Raw genomic sequence first — 23,747 nt, forward strand, 5'->3', positions numbered from 1 at the left:
ACCAGAAGCTCCTTTAAGCACAAAGGAATTGTGTGAGAAGACAAAGCAATCCACAGCAATCAAAGTCCAAATACATAATCCAAAGGCAAATTCAAAAGCAGAACACAGGTTCCTTGAAGTTATTGGCACATGGATCTGCTCCCTGGGGAACCACCTACAAAACATATGAGTCATAATCTAGGCATTTTTCAATTACAAATAAGCACAAAGTAAAATATGCATAATGAAACAAACAAAACATTAATATAAATACATGGCACAAAACTAGACAAAAAGACAAGAAACACAACTTTGAACACCAGCCAGAGAAGAAATGCTGGCTGAACCATAACATCTGTCTATGAAGTTTCTACAAAGTCTGCAAAGTTATCATTAGGCTTTTGTATGTCCTGTTCTGGTTCTTTAGCAACCAAGTGACTATTTTTCTAACCCTTTTCTATTGCAGTATTTATCTATTGAAGGCACTTACTAATGTTTCCCTTCTACAACTCTTCAGCATATATTATTGTGATTTAAGAATTTAATACATTTTAGGCATGCACTATACAGGTTATGTGAATCCTTTACATGTTATAACACTAATTGAAGTTTTTGCGATTCTTGGAAAGCTGTTTTGTTGTTGTTCTTGTTTGCTTTGAATCGTCAGCAATGTTTTCTCTGGTAGGTTTGATACAAAGCAATGGAGAGCGCTGGAAACAAATCCGCCGTTTCTCTCTGTCAACCTTGCGAGATTTCGGAATGGGAAAACGCAGTATCGAAGAATGGATCCAAGAAGAAGCTAAGCACCTCACTGAAGAGTTTAGAAAAACCAACGGTGAGTGAAGTCACCTGCAATTTCAACAGGAAGGTACAAATTTACCTGAAAGACTTAGAATATGTAAAGTAAGACTGATCTGTACTTGTTATCAATATAAGTACAATTTTGTTCTGCTACATGCAGGAAATGCAGTCTAAATGGTGCTACATAGAGGAAGCTTGCTATAGCTTGGAGTAGGGTATGGGTGGCCTAATCTATATACAGCAAGCATTAAATTGGACAGCCTAGCAGCACTACAGATTAGTAGTGATAATTAATAATCAATAAGACATAAATCCAGAGGACACCAATAAATGTTGTAATGAGTGTGACTTACCATGCCAATAGGGAGGGACAGCAATAATAGGAATGGGAAGATGGATTTTAATTTGGTTAATTAATTATCATTTTTGTCTTCAGCCATACCAGTAATTAATCAAATAATTTGGCAAGGCTCCTACTTTATTTACCATATATTTCTCTGTTGCAGGAGACCTGTCTCCTGCCTTTAGACTTATACAAAGGTAACTGAAGCACACTTGGTTCAAGAAAGAGAACAACACAATTTATTGATCAAAACAAGAATTATAGAAATATTATAACTGCTGTGAACGGCACCCGGGCACAGACAGGCGGACATGTTGTTTCTCAAACCACCACACGTTTATTTACAGTATTTACAAACTATGGTCACAAAGACCCCCAAATCCTGGTCACAAAGACCCAGTTCAGTGCACAAACCCCAAACAGTCCTGGCCACAATGCCTTTCTTCGGGCCGCCTCCACTCTCCACTGCTTCGTCCTCCTTCCACCCGACTCCAGCCTCGAATGAAGGGAGACGGCCCCTTTTATACAGGACCCGGATGAGCCCCAGGTGTTCCCGGCATTCCTCCTCTAGCCACGCCCCAGCGTGGCGGAAGTGCCGGCTGTTCTCCGGCAGCTCTCCGGGTATCCTCCAAAGTCTTCCCCCCAGCACTTCCTGGTGTGGCGGGAGTGCTGGGGAAACAAGTCCCCAAGGCATTGGGGCGCCTCCTGGCGGTGACCACGGGCCCCTACAGGGAAGGGCTTCCATGCCCTTGACCCGTGGCCCCCAAAGCAACCCGGAAGGCAAACCCCACGTGGTCCAGGCAGGGCTCTGACCCTCTTCCGGTCCCTCCTGGCGTCCCGGCCGGGTCATGGCCCCTGGCATCCCTGACACTGCATATATATTATATGATGACACATAAGACAGGACACAGACAGACTAGACAGGAAAACATTTAACATAGAGAGGCTGGCAGTTTTCTTACAATTTAGAGTTCTAATTTATCTTGGCACAGATAAATGGTTTTACAATACCAAGTCTCTGAAGGTGATATCTGATGTTGTGTGGAGTTGCTGCTTTGTTGTTGCTCTGTGTTCTCAGTGAGAGTTCTCCTTCGTTTTACTGTATGATAATTTGTTTGTAGTGTGTAGTGCTTTCCTCAGTTAGGCCCATTGTTTTATTGTCTGCAACCTAATATGAAAGATAATTACTCTTTATGGCATTGCTAAATTGTCAATTGTTAAAGCTACTTTCTAAAAGGGCCTGGTGTGCTACTAAAACCTGAATGGACAATGTCTACTTTGCCCTACAGATGCCAGTTTTGCAATAAAAGAGATGACAATCATGGTATTACTAAAGCAAATGTATTGGTGCCTGAAAAATAGGTGACATATTTGTTTAAGCGTGGCATTGCAATGCCGTGCTTCTGCTTTACAGGTCCTGTAGGATGGGTTTGAATAACAAAATTTTTAAACCGTCTTAAACTTAAGAAATTGATTCAGGCTTAAAGTCGTTTTCACAGGATCTGGTTCAAGTCAGGAATCAGCAGTGGAAAGGGAAAAAAACACAATCCTCAAAGTACCGCCAACTTCGTCTAGGTGAGAATTAGCTATTTCGTGCAGATATATAATTACATCCTCTTCTTCATTCTTTGTCTAATAGGCAAACTGCAGTAGGTCCTTATTCCAAAATGGATTAAATTCATTTTTTTCTCAGAATTCTACACACAACACCCCATAATGACAATGTGAAAAAAGTTTACTTGAGGTTTTTGCAAATTTGTTAAAAATTAAAAAACTGAGAAATCACATATACATAAGTATTCACAGCCTTTGCTCAATACTTTGTCAATGTACCTTTGGCAGCAATTACAGCCTCAAGTCTTTTTGAATATGATGCCACAAGCTTGGCACACCTATCCTTGGCCAGTTTCACCCATTCCTCTTTGCAGCACCACTCAAGCTCCATCAGGTTGGATGTGAAGCGTCGGTGCACAGCCATTTTAAGATCTCTCCAGAGATGTTCAATCAGATTCAAGTCTGGGCTCTGGCTGGGCCACTCAAGGACATTCACAGAGTTGTCCTGAAGCCACTGCTTTGATATCTTGGCTTTGTGCTTAGGGTCGTTGTCCTGCTGAAAGATGAACTGTCGCCCCAGTGTGAGGTCAAGAGTGCTCTGGAGCAGGTTTTCATCCAGGATGTCTCTGTCCATTGCTGCAGTCATCTTTCCCTTTATCCTGACTAATCTCCCAGGTCCTGCCACTGAAACACATCCCCACAGCATGATGCTGCCACCACCATGCTTCACTGTAAGGATGATGGTATTGGCCTGGTGATGAGCGGTGCCTGGTTTCCTCCAAAAGTAACGCCTGGCATTCACACCAAAGAGTTCAATCTTTGTCTCATCAGACCAGAGAATTTTCTTTCTCATGGTCTGAGAGTCCTTTGGGTTCCTTTTGGCAAACTCCAGGCGGGCTGCCATGTGCCTTTTACTAAGGAGCGGCTTCCGTCTGGCCACTCTACCATACAGGCCTGATTGGTGGATTGCTGCAGAGATGGTTGTCCTTCTGCAAGGTTCTCCTCTCTCCACAGAGGACCTCTGGAGCTCTGACAGAGTGACCATCGGGTTCTTGATCAACTCCCTGACTAAGGCCCTTCTGCCCCGATCGCTCAGTTTAGATGGCCGGCCAGCTCTAGGAAGAGTCCTGATGGGTTTGAACTTCTTCCACTTATGGATGATGGAGGCCACTGTGCTCATTGGGACCTTCAAAGCAGCAGAAATTTTTCTATAACCTTCCCCAAATTTGTGCCTTCAGAAAATCCTGTCTCGGAGGTCTACAGACAATTCCTTTGACTTCATGCTTGGTTTGTGCTCTGACATGAACTGTCAACTGTGGGACCTTCTATAGACAGGTGTGTGCCTTTCCAAATCATGTCCAATCAACTGAATTTACCATAGGTGGACTCCAATTAAGCTGCAGAAACATCTCAAGGATGATCAGGGGAGAAAGGATGCACCTGAGCTCAATTGTGAGCTTCATGACAAAGGCTCTGAATACTTATGTACATGTGCTTTTCTTTTTATTTTTAATAAATTTGCAAAAATCTCAAGTAAACTTTTTTCACTTCATTATGGGGTGTTGTGTGTAGAATTCTGAGGAAAAAATGAATTTCATCCATTTTGGAATAAGGCTGTAACATAAGAAAATGTGGAAAAGTGATGCGCTGTGAATACTTTCCGGATGCACTGTATATAGTCTGGGAACAGCCTCTCAAAGTAAAAAATAAATAAATAAATAAAATAATCATAATTTAAGTATAGTAAGAGTTAGAGCCGTTTTTAAACATACATTAAATGTAATAACATGATGGCTTGAACAGAAAAAAGTTTTGAAATTGATAACTTTGTTGAATAGACACTTATTGTTCTCACTTAAATTGGTGGTCAGCAGCAGATAGAAAATGTAAATAGAGAAATAGCTACTTAACTGTTAATTCAATTATCCAAGTGTTAATGGGTTATCTTTCAAATTATATTCCAACATATTAAAATTGGATAAGCTACAGAAAATACAATCAGATCAAGAAAACTATTGTGCACCTGGTGCTTGTATAAGAACACATTTACCTATAAAATGTCTTGTGGATTGTGCTAGAAAATGATATTTTAGAAAGAGTGGGAATGTTGTTGTACTTTTCATATTATCTGACACACCTCCAACCCCCTTTGGATGTATCTTCTTGACCTGTATCAGACCCTTATTCCACCAGCTTTATCTTGGTGTTCCTCTTCACCCAAGCATGCATCACCTTTCACTCCACATGTTCTGGTATAAAATGAAACAGCTCACCAGACCCTAAAACCAGCAATGCTAACCACAGTGCTACCATGTAAACCTATAAGTCAATGAATTTAGAATTCATTCTCCACTGTATAAAGAAACTTTTAAATAATCAATAGAGTTGGTGATTATAAACCTTTCTTTTACACAAATTTGGACATTTTGCTGAAGAATGGAATTCTTAGTATAGAACTAAAGAATGACCATAAAGCTTCACAGACTTTGAGCAGTTGTGTAATCATGTAGAAAAAGTGAGAATTTCAGAGTTAACAGTACTTACATGGTCCATAGTCATTGTTTTTAAATTACTGTGTTCTACTTCAGGCTCTCCATGTGATCCCACCATCTTTTTGAGTCGGGCCGTGTCCAATGTCATCTGCTCTATTGTGTTTGGTCAGCGGTTTGATTACCAAGATAAAAACTTTATTGAGCTGCTGTCTCTGCTTGATGCAAATTTACGTTTGCTTGCCAGCCCTACTGGAATGGTAATATAGTTGAATGTACATTTTTTAGATATAGTTTTGCATGTAGGAGTTGAAAAACCAAATCAGTTTATTTTTAACAGCTTTTTATATTTCTTTCATGACTTCTCCAGCTGTATAGCATGTTTCCAGTACTCACTAATTTAATACCTGGACCCTTCAACAAGATGCTAAAAAATGTTAATGAAATTAAGCGATTCACCTCAAATATGATTAATCAACACAAAGAGACTCTGGTTAGTGACAGCCCTCGAGATTTTATAGACAGCTTCCTCATCAAAATGAAACAGGTAAGCCAGTAATTAAGTTTGGTGGGGTATGAAGGGATGATTTGGTGCAGTTTAGCTAAAAAAAGATTTTCATTACATTAATTGTTAAATTTAATTAGGATTCCTACCTTAATTGTACTCTTTTCTAAGCCACGTCATGTAACAATCACCCTGGAATGTATGGTTTTCTTGTCCAGTTAAACTAAACTGTATTTAAAAGTTTTAAATTTAGTAAAAAATTTAATAATTAAATTTAGTGTTTCATGTGCTTGTTAAGAGCTTTTTTATGATGTTTAATAATTTGACATTCTCAGAACTGCTTAATCCAATTAGATAGATAGATAGATAGATACTTTATTAATCCCAAGGGGAAATTCACATAATCCAGCAGCAGTATACTGATACAAAGAAACAATATTAAATTAAATAGTAATAAAAATGAAAAGAATTAAAATAAAATTAATGTTCGCATTTACTCCCCCGGGTGGAATTGAAGAGTCGCATAGTGTGGGGGAGGAACGATCTCCTCAGTCTGTCAGTGGAACAGGACAGTGACAAAAGTCTGTCACTGAAGCTACTCCTCTGTCTGGAGATGACACTGTTAAGTGGATGCAGTGGATTCTTCATGATTGACAGGAGTTTGCTTAGTGCCCGTCGCTCTGCCACGGATGTTAAACTGTCCAACTTTAATCCTACAATGGAGCCTGCCTTCTTAACAAGTTTGTCCAGGCGTGAGGCGTCTTTCATCTTTATGCTGCTACCCCAGCACACCACCGCGTAAAAGAGGGCACTCGCCACAACCGTCTGGTAGAACATCTGCAGCATCTTACTGCAGATGTTGAAGGATGCCAACCTTCTCAGAAAGTATATTCTGCTCTGAGCTTTCTTACATAGAGCATCAGTATTGGCAGTCCAGTCCAATTTGTCATCCAGCTGCACTCCCAGATATTTATAGAATTCAAAGTATTCCTAGTGGGTACCAGCCCATCACAAGGTCAACTCACATAATTACAAAGAGGCTGCCTATTTATAAGCACCAAATAAGATGTGAAAGGAAAACTTAAGCATCTGGAGAAAAACCTGTTCAGAAACTGACAGCATGTGGAAACATCTCACAGTCAATCAGGTGGGGGATTCACACTGAACCTGATAAGCAGCAGCACTTACCACTGTGCTGCCATGCTAGCCGTTCTCTGAGCAGTTACTCAAAAATGAAGAAAGTCCCGTAAGCTGACAAAAGTGTACATGACAATGTCTCACTCAGAAGATTCACTATTGTTTATTTAATTTGATAATTACACCTCATAAGATATTCTGTCAGTGAGTTTTTATTTCTTAAGCAGTCTTAACTTTTTCCAAAGCAGTAAGTCAATTTCCAATCTGTAAAAGAGTGAATGTGGTGCCATATGTTTTTCTTTGAAATTCATCATCCAAGCTTCTTCCAAAAGTTGTGTTTACATGAGTTAAGTAATTGCCTCTTATTAACTAAGCAAAGCTATTCCCATGCTGTTATATTTATGCTGGCTGCCCTAACCTTTAAGGCATAATACCTGCACAGTATAAAACTGTCTTGTGAATGATAAATGTTCCAAAGTGTGTTAGAAATCAACATCTTAATTAAAGAAAGAAACATCCTCTATTGGGACAACTTTGATAAAAAAACATTTTTGTGTCAGTAATCAGATAGGAGAAAATTTGTCCATCTGTGTAATTTATTTACAGTACATTTGCAGTACAGATTCAACATGCTTGCTATGAATTCTAGGTTTGGTTGGAGTTTCTGTGCAATCTGCATGTTCTTTGTTGATTTTTATCTTGGTACTTTTTCTTCCACAACCTAAACACATGCATGTTATGTAGCTTTATTAACAAATCTAAATTAGTGGGTGTATGCTTCAGTGAACCCTGGGACAGATGTGTGTCTCATATAAGGCCGGCTCCTGTTTTTTTGAATGCCTGGATAGACTCTGCTCAAGTTGAATGAAGAAATTTTAAGATTATGTTATTCAAGTAAAGGTGGCAAGATACAGCATGTATATCTTATCTATCATTTTGATTCTGCATTTGTATTTCTTATAATGCTCAAGGAAAGGGATAACCCGGCCACTGAGTTCCACTTTGACAACTTAAACATGACAGTTTTCAATCTCTTTACGGCGGGCACAGATACCACCAGCACCACACTGCGATATGGACTGCTGATTCTTATAAAGTATCCTCACATCCAGGGTAAGAACTTTTCAAAATCATTGAGCACATGGACACTTAGAAAACTTGTTCATGTATTTTTAATGTTCATTCCACAGTAACCATAAATAGCAATGAAAGATGTAATGAAAGGCTGGAGTGTAAAGTCATTTCCACTGTTTATATTCTTTATTTTCATAGTGCTATAATCCTATGTCCAAAGTCTCATGATTTAAGTAAAAGAGTTAGGTAAAAATTTACAGCATATATAGAAATAAGTAAAATATATATAACTGTACTGATTTCTGATGGGAAATTAATGTATCTATAATTCCATTTGAACCATTGTTTTTTGTGTTTTATTATTATTATTTAATTGTTATGGAGAGTTGGAGTCAATCTTTCCCACATTGGGTGAGACACCGATCCATTGTCTGGTGTTTCATGGATATCACTATACTAGCAAAATTAAATGTAGATTTTTAGAAAAGTGGAGGAAATGTAAGTAATGGGAGCATTTTGAGACAAAATATGTGACCATGAGAAGAATATTTTAAAATAAGAAAAAAAGAATCAACAAGTTTGATCGATGCTTTATTAAAACAATAGACAAAACCAAAGTAAAAGGTTTGGAGTTTTCTCAGAGCACTCTGCTTAACTCTTTAAACACAGCCCCATTGTTTTAGACCTGCTGATGGGACTAAACAATGAAGCAATTTTTTTTTTAAAAACTGCATAAAATTATTCATTTACTAATTGATTTAATTAAAGTGCAGTATTTTGCTGTTAAATTGCTGTATTGTATACCCCGATATCACGTTACAGTGTTTTTCTTTTTTCCCCCAAAACCCCTGCTTTCTTGAACATCCTGATTCAAATGTGTACAATTTGATGGACAGATTATTATCCCCTAAATGAGAGGGATATTTCAACTTTTTTTTTTTTGTTAACTTGTTTTTGAATCTTTCAACTATCAGTTTTGTAATTTGGATCTCCTGAGAGTAAGATCTCTGCTTCAAAATAATACAATGCCACTTGTCTTCATTAATAGATAACTGTGCTTTGGACACTTATTTGAAAAAAGTAAAAATGTTATTTTTTTGTATTGTTTCAAAAAAGTAAAATTTGAAATACTGTTTTTATTCAAAGTGAATTTTTTGGTAAAAAACAAAATGGTGTTTTATTTATTTATTTATCCATCCATCCATCCATTATCCAACCCGCTATATCCTAACACAGGGTCACGGGGGTCTGCTGGAGCCAATCCCAGCTAACACAGGGCACAAGGCAGGAAACAAACCCCGGGGAGGGTGCCAGCCCACCGCAGGGCACATACACACACACCAAAAGCACAATTTAGAATCGTCAATGCACCTAACCTGCATGTCTTTGGACTGTGGGAGGAAACCGGAATACTCGGAGGAAACCCACGCAGACACGGGGAAGGACATGCAAACTCCACGCAGGGAGGACCAGGGAAGCAAACTTGGGGCTCCTAACTGCGAGGCAGCAGCGCTACCCACCGTGCCACCCCCAATTCAGAATTATATAGTTAGAATTTGTATTTTTCTGAATTACTTGATTTTAAAAAGACAGCTCTTGCTAAATTTTATATATTGTGCTCATTCTTTGGTGTCACTTTCTAAAAACCAAAAAAACTCAAACACCACACTTAAAACCTTTGCTATAGAAATGTCTACAGCAGTGTTAATCTTTAGGGTATGCCATCTGTAGAAAATCACTACACTCTATACCAAAACGCTGTACTGCTTCCACATTTACACACACTTTGGCACTGCCTCTAAAATTTGTAAACCTGTTTGAAAAGCTTTTCTTTAGTTTATTAATAAAGTATCATTCATCTGTCTCAGTTTTGTCTACTCCATGTCAAATACTCCATGTTTGACAACAGACTTTAGAAATTATGATTTTTAAGGGGTTTAGGAAAGTTTTGTATTTGTTTGTGCCCATTTGCTTCGTTTAGAATTAACTTAAATAATTGTAATGATGCTGTGCGTCTTTGTGTTTAACAGATACCACCATTTTGAGCAACATAGTTGATGGCAATGGTTCACTGTTGCTCCCTTGTCAAAATCACAGCTTGTGCAACGTAACTTCAGAGAGCCACCGTTGTAGAAAACTGTGTGAAATTACTGTCTGTATCCAAGTTTCTGGACACTTGAAAGACTTTTATAATGTGTCATTCTCAACATTTATTTTATGGTTGTTGTCTTTTTGCTTGTCATATTAACTGGAATATTTGACTTATATTTTGTTTGTGCACTTTTGGTTTCTACTGACTCCTAGTTTTCATACTTCCATGTTGTCATAACTATAGCATGTTCCTTCTTATTTGAAAAATAAAAAATCTGTCTGACCATTTATTTAGGCAGAATAGACAATTAGTCAAATTGAGAAGATATTTATTTTAAAAAATCAGATAAATACTATAACTCTATATTTACTCTGAAGTTGCAGATTTCTGATATATATGGGTAACTCCTTCAAACAGGAAGACAGCAGAACATTTATCATCAAAGCAATGAAAGTTGTTCTTGTGGAGGGCCTGTAAACCTGTGCTGTTATTTTTATGTCAGTGGGTTTATTTCTTTCAATTTAGAAAAGGTCCAGAAGGAAATTGATGCAGTGATTGGACAAGGCCGTGCTCCTGCCATGGAGGACCGGAGAAAGATGCCCTACACTGATGCTGTACTCCACGAAGTCCAGAGGTTCATCGATCTTGTCCCCTTAAATGCTTTTCATAAGACAACAAAGGACACTGTCTTCAGGGGCTACTCCATTCCAGCTGTAAGGGTCAATCATTCCCTGAAATGAATCTATTATTTAAATTTATGGAACGTTTTAGTAAAAAAGAATAGGAAGCAACAATTTGTTTAAATGATCTTAGATTCTTTTTTTTTTAATCAACTTAACAATGACTATTTCATATCTATCAGAGTGGTGCAATGGTTACTTCTACTGATTCATGGCTGGAACAACTCAGGGTGTCAATGTTTTGCCAGGTTGCTGTCCATGTGCAGTTTGTATGTTCTCACCATGTTTGTGTGTGTTGTTCTTGAGCCTTTCTTCCTCTCATATTCCAAATGCCTGTGTATTAATTGGATTTTCTAAATTATTACCATGTGTCATGAGACACAATATGTCTCTGAGGATTATTGTGAGAGTCAACACACAAGAAAATGAATCACAACACAAAGAAGTGGTTAAGTAAAACAAAGGGTAAAAACAGAGCGATCAAAAATAGCTAGGTCACCAGAATGAAAGGACAAGACAATAATCAGGAGTCAAATTAAAGTCAAAAAATTTATAACACAATCCTAACAGTGGGACATAACAAAAAATTTCTGAGATTGTTTTTATGTCCTTAAGGATAATGCACAGTGCGATCACTGCCATATTTACAGTATATCATTGCTATGGTGATGTCAATAGTGCAACAAAACAGGTCACATGACAAATTCTAAATGGTGTTGTGTAACAAAACAAAAGTTTATTAATTCAATTCCAGTCCTAAAATGCATATTAGAAATTGAATCTTCATAGTGTATGTTAAGAGTCGAAGATAAGGAAAAAATAAACATATACCAATTGTGAATATGGGCATGTGCACATTTTTTGCCTGAGAGTTGTCATATTTATATTTGTTTTTATGGCTATGGCCATGTTGTTTATGGCTATATCACTTATGGTCAATGCCAGTGTGACATATGACATCATCTCCTTGCCACTATTTAAGATGGTGTCATTCTGTCACTGGATTTAATCTAAAGAAACAGATATCTATGTATCCAGTGTAGATAGGGCAGAAGAATTTACCTTCTTTCTTTAGACATGACATCATTTCCACCTTAGGCAAAACAAGGTATAGTGCTGCAGGATTGGTCACTGCACCTTTAAAACCAGTCTTGTGCATTATTTACTTATTATGTGTATGTTCTAAATAGCATAAAAAGCCTTTTGTTTTCTTTTTTTTTTATTGTGATCCAGGGTACAGTGGTGTCTCCTGTGCTTCACTCAGTGTTGTTTGACAAGACAAAATGGGCAACCCCTGACACCTTCAACCCTGGTCATTTCTTGGATGAAAACGGCTGCTTCAAAATGAACCCAGCTTTTATGCCCTTTTCTGCAGGTACAGACACTTTAAATATTTGTTTTAAGATGAAACTTCACTGTATGGGTTTTCAGGACCATCACAAATTTTGAGTGGGTAAGCTGTTCATCATGTGTGTACCGATTTATCTTTCTTAAACATATTCTATGTTTATTTTCTGAGGAGAGCAGTACACTATGACAATAGCAGTGCTATTACATGAAAATAGTTGATGAAAATATTTCACTAAAATGTAGTGAATTTACCCACACTAAAGCATTTAAACCTACCATCAGTAATAAAGAAAAATAAATTGATAACTGAGCTACTAGGAGCATCTCAAGTCATTGAAAAAAGATTTCTAACATTTCTAAATACACAACAAAATGCATTATTTTTGACCAAATACACATGTAATCTCTTTTCACCACTTCTTTAACACTGAATAAGTGTGCTATTTTCACTCTTTTCCAGCAACACAGTGGCATGTTAGACCTTTCCAAGACTGCTATCTCTTGTGGTTGAGTACAAAAGTGGTTGGTCAAAATTTTCTTAAAGGTTCTTTTTTTATCCATGTGATCATGTAAAGGAATGAAATTAGATTTTAAGGGGAGGCATGATGGTTGCCCCTGCTTCCTTCCTATACAAAGGTATTGGTTCGGAATTGCAAGCGAAATACTGCTTTTGCAGACTTTGTATACTCTCCACAAGTGGATATGGGTTTTTCTCTCAGTATTCCAATTCTCGAGGTCCATATATGTACAGTTAAGGTCAGAATTGGTTCAGTGTGAGGGAGAGTTTCTCTTGTAACATGCTGGTCTCCTGAACAATGAATTGGATAAAACAGCTATAGAAAATGGTTAAATAAATAAGTCCAATATTAAAAGGGGTGTCATACTTAATGCGGCAACTTCACCATTCCAAATTCCAGCTCAGTCATTGATAAGTAGGGTTTGCCTGTTCTTCCAGTGCTTATGTGAATTTTATTGGTATTTGGAAAACATGCGTGTGTCTCATGTGTTTATTTATTTTTTTTTTAATTTTTATTAATTTTATTACAATCAATACATAGCAATCAAGTTTTTACAAAAAAAAGAATTATGCTAAGAACAGATCGATCCCCACCCTTGAGAGAGAGAGCAAGCCAAACGGTGTAAAATTTAAGGCTTGTAAAAATACCTAAATCAACAAATTCTCTCTGATCTATAAACTCATTTCAAAATATTACTGATTAGATCCTGCCATGTTTTGAAAAAAGTCTGCACAGATCCTCTAACTGAGTATTTGATTTTTCCAATTTTAAATAATATAACACATCAGTTTCCCACTGACTTAAAAGAGGAGAGTTTGGGTTCTTCCAGTTTATCAGAATAAGTCTGCGTGCCAACAGTGTAGTGAATGCAATCACAATTTGTTTGTCCTTCTCCACTTTAAGACCCTCTGGAAGAACCCCAAACACAGCTGTTAATGGGTTAGGAGGGATTGTGAGTCCAAGGCTGTCTGAGAGGTCATTAAAAATATTTTGTCCAGAATAATGTTAATTTGGTGCAGGCCCAGAACATGTGACCTAGTGAGACTGGGGCTTGGTTGCAACGTTCGCAGGTTGGATCATGCCCTGGAAACATTTTGGAGAGTTTTAGTCGAGACAGATGTGCTCGATATATAATTTTGAGTTGTATAATTGTATGCTTTGCGCATATGGAGCTTGAGTGAATTCTCTGCATTGCTACTTTCCACTCCTTTTCTGATATATTAATTGAGAGGTCATTTTCCCAGTGTCCTCTTGGATCTTTGAAAGGAAGGGATTGTAAAATGATTTTATATATTGTAGAGATGGAGTCTAATTCCTCAAAATTGAGCAATATTTTTTCCAGCGTGGATGAGGGTGCAAGATGAGGAAAATCTGGAAGGTTCTGTTTAACAACATGTGTTTATATACAAAAATATAAGCCAAAGAATTATCTACACTACCTAAGAGATAACTAAGGTTAGAAATGTATTGTTTAGTAGAATGTTTGCTGATGACATTGTGATCTGTAGAGATAGTAGGGAGCAGGTTGATGAGACCCTGGAGAGGTGGAGATATGCTCTAGAGAGGAGAGGAATGAAGGTCAGTAGGAACAAAACAGAATACATGTGTGTGAATGAGAGGGAGGTCAGTGGAATGGTGAGGATGCAAGGAGTAGAATTGATGAAGGTGGATGATTTTAAATTATTGGGATCAACAGTACTGAGTAATGGGGTTTGTGGAAGAGGTGAAAAAGAGAGTGCAGGCAGGGTGGAATGGCTGGAGAAGAGTGTCAGGAGTGATTTGTGACAGACGGGTACTACCAACAAGAGTGAAAGGGAAGGTCTACAAGACGGTAGTGAGATCAGCTATGTTATATGGGTTGGAGACGGTGGCACTGACCAGAAAGCAGGAGACAGAGCTGGAGGTGACAAAGTTGAAGATGCTAAGATTTGCACTGGGTGTGATGAGGATGGACAGAATTAGAAATGAGTACATTAGAGGGTCAGCTCAAGTTGGATGGTTTGGAGACAAAGTCAGAGAGGTGAGATTGCGTTGGTTTGGACACGTGCAGAGGAGAGATGCTGGGTATATTGGGAGAAGGATGCTAAGGATAGAGCTGCCAGGGAAGAGGAAAAGAGGAAGGCCTAAGTGAATGATTATGGATGTGATAAGAGAGGACATGCAGGTGATGGGTGTGACAGAACAAGATGCAGAGAACAGAAAGATAAGGAAGAAGATGATCCGCTGTGGCAACCCCTAATGGGAGCAACTGAAAGAAGAAGAAGAAAAAGTAGAATAAAATCATCATATATTGTCCCACATTTTTCTAAAAAATGGCATCTACAATATTCAGTCTACTTCTATTTATTAAGATGTGCAGTTATTTTAGTATATTATTATCTGGAAGAATAACATCTTTGTTAATTTAGATTTTTTTTTTATAGTATATTTGGCTAAGTCAAGAAAATATTCAGAAACTTCACAGACCTTTGCAAACTGGGGAAAGGAGGAACTGAGCTAATTTTGAATGGATTGTTAACATTACAATGAGATAAATCTTTATTCTCATATAGTTCCAATCTTAGGGTGCATTTGCCAGGGGAAACAAAGCAGCAGAGTGGAACTTGTCTTTCTTTGAAGTTGCAACTTTAGCAGCAGCTTGAACGTCTTTTTTTTGTTTCCACTTCATCTGCACAGATTCTTTGCACATTATTCTTCCATCCAGAAGATAGAAATGCCTTGTAAATACTAATACATCTATTTTATTATTATTATTATTATTTCTATTTATGTTACATATTGTTTCTTCTATTAAGTGTAATGCTACTGATCGACATGTCATTCTTTTATGTTTCAGGAAAGCGCATCTGTGCAGGTGAGGGTCTGGCCAAGATGGAGCTCTTCTTGTTTTTCTCCACCCTTCTACAAAACTTCTCATTCCACCCCACAGAGGATCCTGACAAAATCAGCCTGTTACCAGATTCCAAATCGTTTATTAAAGTTCCCTTGCCATATAAGTTTATGGCCATCCCAAGATATCAAGAGATGGACGTTTGAGCACAGAGACACTTAAAATGAAAGAACATGCTAAAAAAGCAAGAAATAGATAGATAGATAGATAAATACTTTATTAATCCCAAGGGGATTAATCCCAATCCTCAATTTAAAGAAAATCCTTGATTTTTACCTTTTTTCTACAACTACAACTTTTTCTACCATCTTATTCTGGTACTAATGCATGTTTCTATTTTAATTTCTTTTGTTTAATAATTGGTACTTACTGTAGTGATGTACTGTAAACAGTGCTAGACTGAATCTTTTTAATATGAAGATAAAAAAGAACATTTGCAGTTTGGATTATCACCCCTTCATCTCTCAATTCATTCTCAATTAAAAGTCATCCCCCAAACATCCCTTTGTCAGCTGGATTCTGCAAGGCAACACTAATGGGCCACACACTTGCCTCATGTGCAGCAGCTTTTACTCTTCTCGGAATCTAGAAATTTCAGCACACTTTGCTACAAAGGTCTTTAAGCTTTGTAGCACCTAGGTAAGAAATATTAGCTGCATTTTTAAAGTTTTTGGATCAACTTCATAGAGAAATGCTTACCTTTAAACTGCTGGTGAACTACTTTGATGGGACTGTAATAACTTTATGAATCAAATCTGTGATTTGTGTATGCTTTGTACATTTTATACACTTTTAAGAAAAAGAACTTCAGAAAACCTAACAAACAGCCTGTTGTTTGTGCTATATAAAATTTGCTCATTTTATTAAATAGATACATTAACAGACAGCTTATAGGTAATTTGAAAATGGCTTCATGTCCAGTACTACAAAATTGAAAGCACTTCCCAGTCACTAATAAATAAAAAATAGTGACCATGTCAAATTCTATCATCTGTGCTCTGTATAAATATGACAGATGTAGCTCTATTCTGCCATCACCTCAACAGTCACTTTTTTATGAAATTCTTCGAATTATTTTTTTTTTGTTTCTTTTTAAATTATTGATGTATAAATTTTTATATTGCCTGACATGGCAAGAACATCTCTGTTTTTTCAATGTGGAAACCTACCATGAAAACATGCAAACTGCAGGCAGGGAACACCAGGGATGTGACTCCCTGCAAGGCAGCAGCGCTATTGCTCCACCACCGTGCCATCCCGACATGTGTAATTATTAACACTATTAGTTATTTAAATGAAGTTAAGGGTTCATCAGTAAAATGTGACATACTTCCTTTAGCACATTGTATCATGAAAGTGATATTAAGTATAAATCTAAAGATTCAAAATGTGCAGAGAGCTGGATGTGTTCTGTGTGGCAATCGCTGCCTACCGCTGCTATCAGCACAGACAGAAGCCCCAGAGGCACATTGTGATTAACAACTGTGTCAGCTTTAAGATGACGTGCATGACGTACCACTTTAATAACAAAATAAACTACAAAATTAAATTCAAAATCTCCACTTTAATCATGAAATAGACCTTTTGTTTCTTCACTGTGTTCCTAATTATTTTTTTTCTCTGTTGCTCAAAGTCACTGCCATACATTCCGATGCTGTTGCAAAGCTGAAAAAAAAAGACAGGAGAGAAGATGGTATGTGAGACCTTTAAAATGTATTGTGTCTTTACAACACAAAATATGCAACGCGTCAAAGGAAAAGCACCACAAATACATTTGTATGTGAGCATTTTTCTTCAGTACATCAAACCATTCATCAAACATTGAAACATGCATGTTGATCCTGTAGGATCTGCAAAGCGGCTTGTTGTCACATGTTGATAGAAAACATAGACTCTTACGTCACATTCCAACTTGAACACACTGTGCCACCCAATTTTTTTCTGGTACTGCAAATGACACACGCGTTGCGTTAATTTCTGAGGATGTGCTCAAAGGTCGCGTCAAATAAACGAATGCGTGGCAGCCATGATGCACGTTCATGTTCTGAGCGTGAAGTATAAATAGAGTTTCTTCTTCTTCATTCTTCTTCTGCTTTCGGCTGCTCCTATTAGGAATCACCACAGTGGATCATCTTCTTCCATATCATCCGGTCCTCTACATCTCGTTCTGTCACTCCCATCACCTGCATGTCCTCTCTCATCACATCCATAAACCTCTTAGGCCTTCCTCTTTTCCTCTTGCCTTGCAGCTCTATCCTTAGCATCCTTTTACCAATATACCCAGCATCTCTCCTCTACACATGTCCAAACCAACACAAATCTCACCTCTCTAAGTTAACCTTTTGAAATGGGCTATTTTAGACAAATATAGAATTAGTCCAGAGACATACAGATTCCGTTTGTAGAATGATGTATGAAGGAAAATAGATACTATGAAGGAGCTTTACTGTTATTCAAAAGTATGTCCGATGGCTGCAACCCCAGATAAATAATAAAGATAAAATAATGGATCTACTAGGGGTTGGGATTGATTTGTTTTCAATCTTATTTTTTGTAAAATTGATCTATTTGTGTGGAATGATTACAATAAAATCAATAAAATGAAAAAAATAATAATAATGGATCAATTGTTACATGGTTTCAACTCAGAACTCAGGGTGTGGATTCGGGAGTACTCATCAAAGTTTACGAAGGAGGCCGCTGAGCTTGTAGAAATGTTCCTAGCAACCTACTGATGACATGCTGTACTGCAGCCAGAGCCTCTAGGAGTGACAAGACCTATACTGGGATCTTCTGCTCCCCAACCAGGTATTTTGCAGGTTGGTGGTGGCTGAGGTTCTCATTGTGGTTCTTAGTTTGCTCAAAAGGTATTGGGGAAAGAAAAAAGAAAGGCACCAGATTGAGTGCTATGGGTTTGGGCAGATTGTCCATCTAAAAAGTCATTGTCCAGGGAAAAGGAAGGTAGAAAGTCAGTTGTGTTTTTTTTCCCTGTCCTATACTTAATTTGACCCTTGTAATGGCAGAAAAGAGAAAGATGCTGACTGCGACTCTTGATGAAAAGAAACTTAAAGCACTGTTAGATAGAGGTAGCACCCAGCCCTTATTAAGAATGGATTGATTTGACTCTAGTGCAGTGGAGTCAAGGAGGAGTGTGGTGATAAGGTGTGTACATTGGGATGAGGTGACCTAACCTCTAGTTTGGGTTAACATTAAGGTGGGTGATGTTAAGCATGCTCTACCCATAGGTGTGTTGCGCAATGTGTCATTCCCCATACTGTTGGGTCTCAATGTACCAGACATTGATGATTGGCTGCAGAGGGATCTGGTGACAGAGACATTTGTGGTCTCTAGGGCACAGGCAGCCAAACAGAAAGCAAGTGATTTAGATAGTTGGGACTCGGCCCCATTCACAGAGAATGAATTAAAGTTTGACACTGCCCTGAAGACCTCCAGAGAGAAGACAAGAGAAGGTTTGGGGAACATCAGTGCATGAAGGGGTAGAGTTGACTGTCTCTGATTTATCCAGGTTGACCTTAAACTTACCAGAGGCTTTAGCAGATTCTTAACAGCCATGAATTTATTTATAATGTTGGTAAATGATAATTTGTATCATTTCTGTTACACAAAATCATCCTTTTTAGAAAAATATGAAATGCAAAAGAAAAAGAAAGATTGCCAATATAGTTAATTTGCTATATTTATTTTGGTATGTCACACATTTTATATGGGAGAGTTTTGCCGACAGACATTGCCATACGTAATGTTATGTTCCACTCAATGTTCTGCCTGGATGATAGTGATGAGCAACAATTCATTGTTTTTGAACAACTTTTTTTAGTGAATTGTATGAATCAAATCATGAGCACACTGTAGCTTAACAGGACTAGTGCTAAAGCGCATGCATGGCCTGCGTAATGTCGTTATCGTCTTCCATTTCACTGATGCTGCCTGCTGCTGGAAGTGTAAAGTAAAATATATATGCAATTCTAAATTATTGTACTAATTATTTAATTAAATATGTATGAGGTGACCAGAGACCCACAGCCTCCCCTCCCATAATACAGTATAAGTTATCTCTAAAAATGAACTAAATGAATCAAAACAAAAATGATTCACTTAAGCTGGTAGTTTAAAAGAATTCATTCATTAAAATGAATCAAAATGCACATCACTACTGCATGAGAGAATTTTTTTTGAAAGGACTGGAAGAGAAAGGGAAGTCAGAGATGCTCAAAGTTTGTTAACACAAAGATAATCCTATCTTTTTTCAAAACATAAAGCGTAAAACTAAAAAGTAAGAAAGAAAAATTTTGCTTAAGAGTTAACATACTTTTTAGCCAATCTCAGATAAATAAGAAGTAAAAAAAAAAAAAAAACATTTTAAATAGTAACATCGATGACTTCAACGGGGCGCCGTTCCAGTGAAATGTGGGAAACATTGCCTGGATAATGAATGACGTGACATCCACAAACTATAGCACCGGCAGCAGTCTCGCTGAGAAAGATTAATGGATTTTCATTAAAACTGGATGCGAACAATTCGACAGTATCCATCCATCCATTATCCAACCCGCTATTTTCCTAACTACAGGGTCATGGGGGGTCTGCTGGAGCCAATCCCAGCCAACACATTGAGCAAGGCAAGAAATAAACCCTGGGCAGGGTGCCATCCCACTGCAGGGCATGCACACACACACAATTTAGAATCTCCAATGCACCTAACCTGCATGTCTTTGGACTGTGGGAGGAACCCAGAGTACTGGGAGGAAACCCTGGCAGACACGGGGAGAACATGCAAACTCCATGCAGGGAGGACCCAGGAAGCGAACCCAGGTCTCCTAACTGCGAGGCAACAGCGCTACCCACTGCACTACCATGCCACCCCTCGACAGTATCATGTATTGAAATGTAATGTTAGTATGCACAAACTGGCGTGGTGTGTAAGCACGTGGGGGAGAACAGGAAAAGTTAAAGAAGCATTGTGTTCCAACACAAGTCATTGTCCTGTCTGTTGATTCAATTCCACAGTCCTAAGCTGAGGCAAGACGAAGGACTAAATACAGGCAAAGAAGGTTTTTTTCTAAATGGTTGTGTTTCAGACTGAAAAGTGAGTTTAATATTTGTCCAAGATTAAAAAATGTGAACCAAAATTCGATTGCACACTGAGTCCTCCATGCTGAATCATTACAAGACAAGATGGCTAGCAATGTTGGAGTTGTTCATGGATGGGAAAGGACTAATTTTAACAGAGAATATATTGGAAATGACAAAACAATGGAGAATTACATTACTTTTGTATCATATGGGTCCAGATGTGTAAGGTACAGTATATATATATATATATATATATATATATATATATATATATATATACTTAGTAAAAAAAGAAACGTCCCTTTTTCAGGACTGTGTATGTCAACAATAATGTTTTAAAAATCCAAATAACTTTACAGATCTTCATTGTAAAGGGTTTAAACAATGTTTTCCATGCATGTTCAATTAACCCTAATCAATTAATTAACACGCACCTGTGGAATGGTCGTTAAGACCTTAACAGCTTACAGAAAGTAGGCATTTAAGGTCACAGTTCTAAAAACGCAGGACACTAAAGAGACTTGTCTACCGACTGTGAAAAACACCCAAAGAAAGATGCCCAGGGTCCCTACTCATCTGCGTGAACGTGCATTAGGCATGCTGCAGGGAGGCATGAGGACTGCTGATGTGGCTAGGGCAATAAATTGCCATGTCCACACTGTGAGACGCCTAAGACAGCGCTACAGGGAGACAGGAAGGACAGCTGATCATCCTCGCAGTGGAAGACCACGTGTAACAACACCTGCACAGGATCGGTATATCCGAATATCACACCTGCGTGACAGGTACAGGATGGCCACAACAACTGCCCGAGTCACACCAGGAACACACAATCCCTCCATCAGTGCTCAGACTGTCCGCAATAGGCTGAGAGAGGCTGGACTGAGGGCTTGTAGACCTGTTGTAAGGCAGGTCCTTACCAGACATCACCAGTAACAACGCCGCCTATGGGCACAAACCCACCTTCGCTGGACCAGACAGGGGTGATGGACGGATTCGTGTTTATCGTCGAAGAAATGAGCGTTACACCGAGGCCTGTACCCTGGAGCGGGATCGAAGGCTAGGGCCATTCCCCCCAGAAATGTCCAGAAACTTGCAGGTGCCTTGGTGGAAGAGTGGGATAACATCTCACAGCAAGAACTGACAAATCTGGTCCAGTCCATGAGGAGGAGATGCACTGCAGTACTTCAAGCAGCTGGTGGCCACACCAGATACTGACTGGTACTTTTGATTTTGAGCCTCCCTTCATTCAGGGACACATTGTGAAACATTTTTAGTTTATGTCTTATGGTGTTGACTCTTTTAGTTTTCATACAAATATTTACACATTAAGTTTACTGAAAGTAAAAACAGTTGAAAGTCGGAGGACGTTTCTTTTTTTGCTGAGTATATATATATATACTGTGTATAAGATTCTGTGCTTGCCATTGTATTTGCCTGATATTAGATGGAAAATCCCACCCTAGTGGACATTTTCAAAAGTGTTTTTGTGACTTATGTGTTTAGGGACTCCTAGTTTATTCATGACAGAAAAATGGGTTTTAGTGTGTTCAGTTCTCTGCTCTACTATTTTTCACAAATAACTGTGAGGATTAACAGAAGTTGAATTCTATTATTACATTTACTGAAGACACCTTCATTGCAAGCCTAATCACCTGGGGCCTCATGTATAACGCCATGCGTAGAATTCGCACTATAACATGCATAAGCACAAAAGCCGAAATGTGCTTACACACAGAAAAATACAGATGCAGGAATCTGTATGAACTCCACTGCATAAATCCGGTCAGCGTGAAAACTAACGCTTGTGCACGCGCTTCAAGTAACGCCCCAACTCCTCCATGAATTACGCCATTTTGAATATGCAAATCAATATAAATCGCCCTTAAGCTCAGCCTTCTGTGAAAAGACAATGGGATAAACATGGGGGAAAATATAAGAATTTCAGCGAATACCAAGTGGAGGCAAAGGAAAAACATACTATTTATTTAATTAAACCGTGGTATAATCAACAAAAGTAAGTTGATCGAGTGACATAGCGTGTTTGAGAAACTTGAAAGCTCACGTTCACAAAGTCACACAGTGCCGGAAATAAAAAAGAAGTCACATATCAAAGTCACCGTGAAAAGAAGAGTTGTAGCCCACTGTCTGAGTGTCATATGAAAGCTTATTAGGGTACAAAGAAAAAAAAGGCACACAGTGGGGAAAAAGCACGAAATGTCAATTTCAATCTCGAAATTTCCACTTTAATCACGTAGTTACATTATTCACGTTATTTTGTCATTAAAATAGAACATCATAAACTTCATCTTAAAATCGTTTAATTAACCAGTTTCTCAAATCACATCGTAATTAAAGTATAGCACGTTAAATACTCTGTTTTGTATGTGATCTTCTATGTGCTCTATGTATGTGAATCACTACGCGCTTCTTAAACCGGCTCTCTTCCTCCGACAAGACACAGAATCCATTACATTCTGTAATACATATTCATGATATTACAGCTCTCTGAATAACTAAAATACTGAGATGTATACGTGATATTATTTTCATGATGATAGTTAAAGTACGTTATTAAACATGGGTTTCACGGCGCAGTGATTGTGTGCGACCTTCAATTAAATTATTTATTGCAGCAGTACTCATGGGCGGCTCTATGTCCAATAGAGAAAGTCCAATGTCAATATGGTATCTTATGCACGGTGGATGGCCACGTCTGTTGCGGACACTGCATAGCCGCCTCATGCTCATGACACAAGCATTTAAGCTTTGTCGAAATTTGCCGCTGCGTTTTTAGCTGTGTCGTTATTTTCTCTTTCTGTTTTATATTCAATATATATTGGTGTGGCCACCCCTGCAGTCCTTGCTTTCTTTCTCCAAGTAACCGATCGCCACACAATCAGCTCTGTAATAGACATTAAGCCATTTGTAAGCTTAGAGCGCCGATTCTTCAAAACGTTTAAGGAACATTGACATATCTTCGTAGTACATGTTTAATTATTCTATCCTTCATGCCAGTCCCAGTGAAGAATATAGATTATTTAAATGAAGTTAAAGTTTTATCTGTATAATATAATAAACATATTTTGCTTCATTTCATCTTAAAAATGATATTGTCATCATATGTAAATATGCGCTTTATAAAGTGGCACAGGTTGTGTAATATTTTAACTGTAGTGCAAGTTTACAGTGAGGTAATTGTACTCATAAGTACAAACAGTTCTACAAGGAGCAGTGACTG

The 23,747-nt window shown here is 38.1% G+C and overlaps 1 protein-coding gene across 1 annotated transcript in view; it reads left to right on the top strand.

Annotated features, from left to right (window-relative positions):
* Positions 1–17,263, top strand: part of LOC120538755 (cytochrome P450 2B19-like) — a 33,135-nt gene extending 15,872 nt beyond the window's left edge. Inside the window, exons 5-11 of the mRNA XM_039768208.1 lie at positions 665–814; positions 5,266–5,426; positions 5,537–5,713; positions 7,780–7,921; positions 10,500–10,687; positions 11,888–12,029; positions 15,359–17,263. Of these exons, the coding sequence (XP_039624142.1) occupies positions 665–814; positions 5,266–5,426; positions 5,537–5,713; positions 7,780–7,921; positions 10,500–10,687; positions 11,888–12,029; positions 15,359–15,558 (1,160 nt within the window). The 3' untranslated portion in view covers positions 15,559–17,263. The remainder of the gene's footprint in view (positions 1–664; positions 815–5,265; positions 5,427–5,536; positions 5,714–7,779; positions 7,922–10,499; positions 10,688–11,887; positions 12,030–15,358) is intronic.
* The last annotated feature ends 6,484 nt before the right edge of the window (positions 17,264–23,747 follow it).

Source organism: Polypterus senegalus, chromosome 11 (genome assembly GCF_016835505.1).
Source record: "Polypterus senegalus isolate Bchr_013 chromosome 11, ASM1683550v1, whole genome shotgun sequence".
In the NCBI taxonomy this organism is placed as follows: Eukaryota; Metazoa; Chordata; class Cladistia; order Polypteriformes; family Polypteridae; genus Polypterus; species Polypterus senegalus.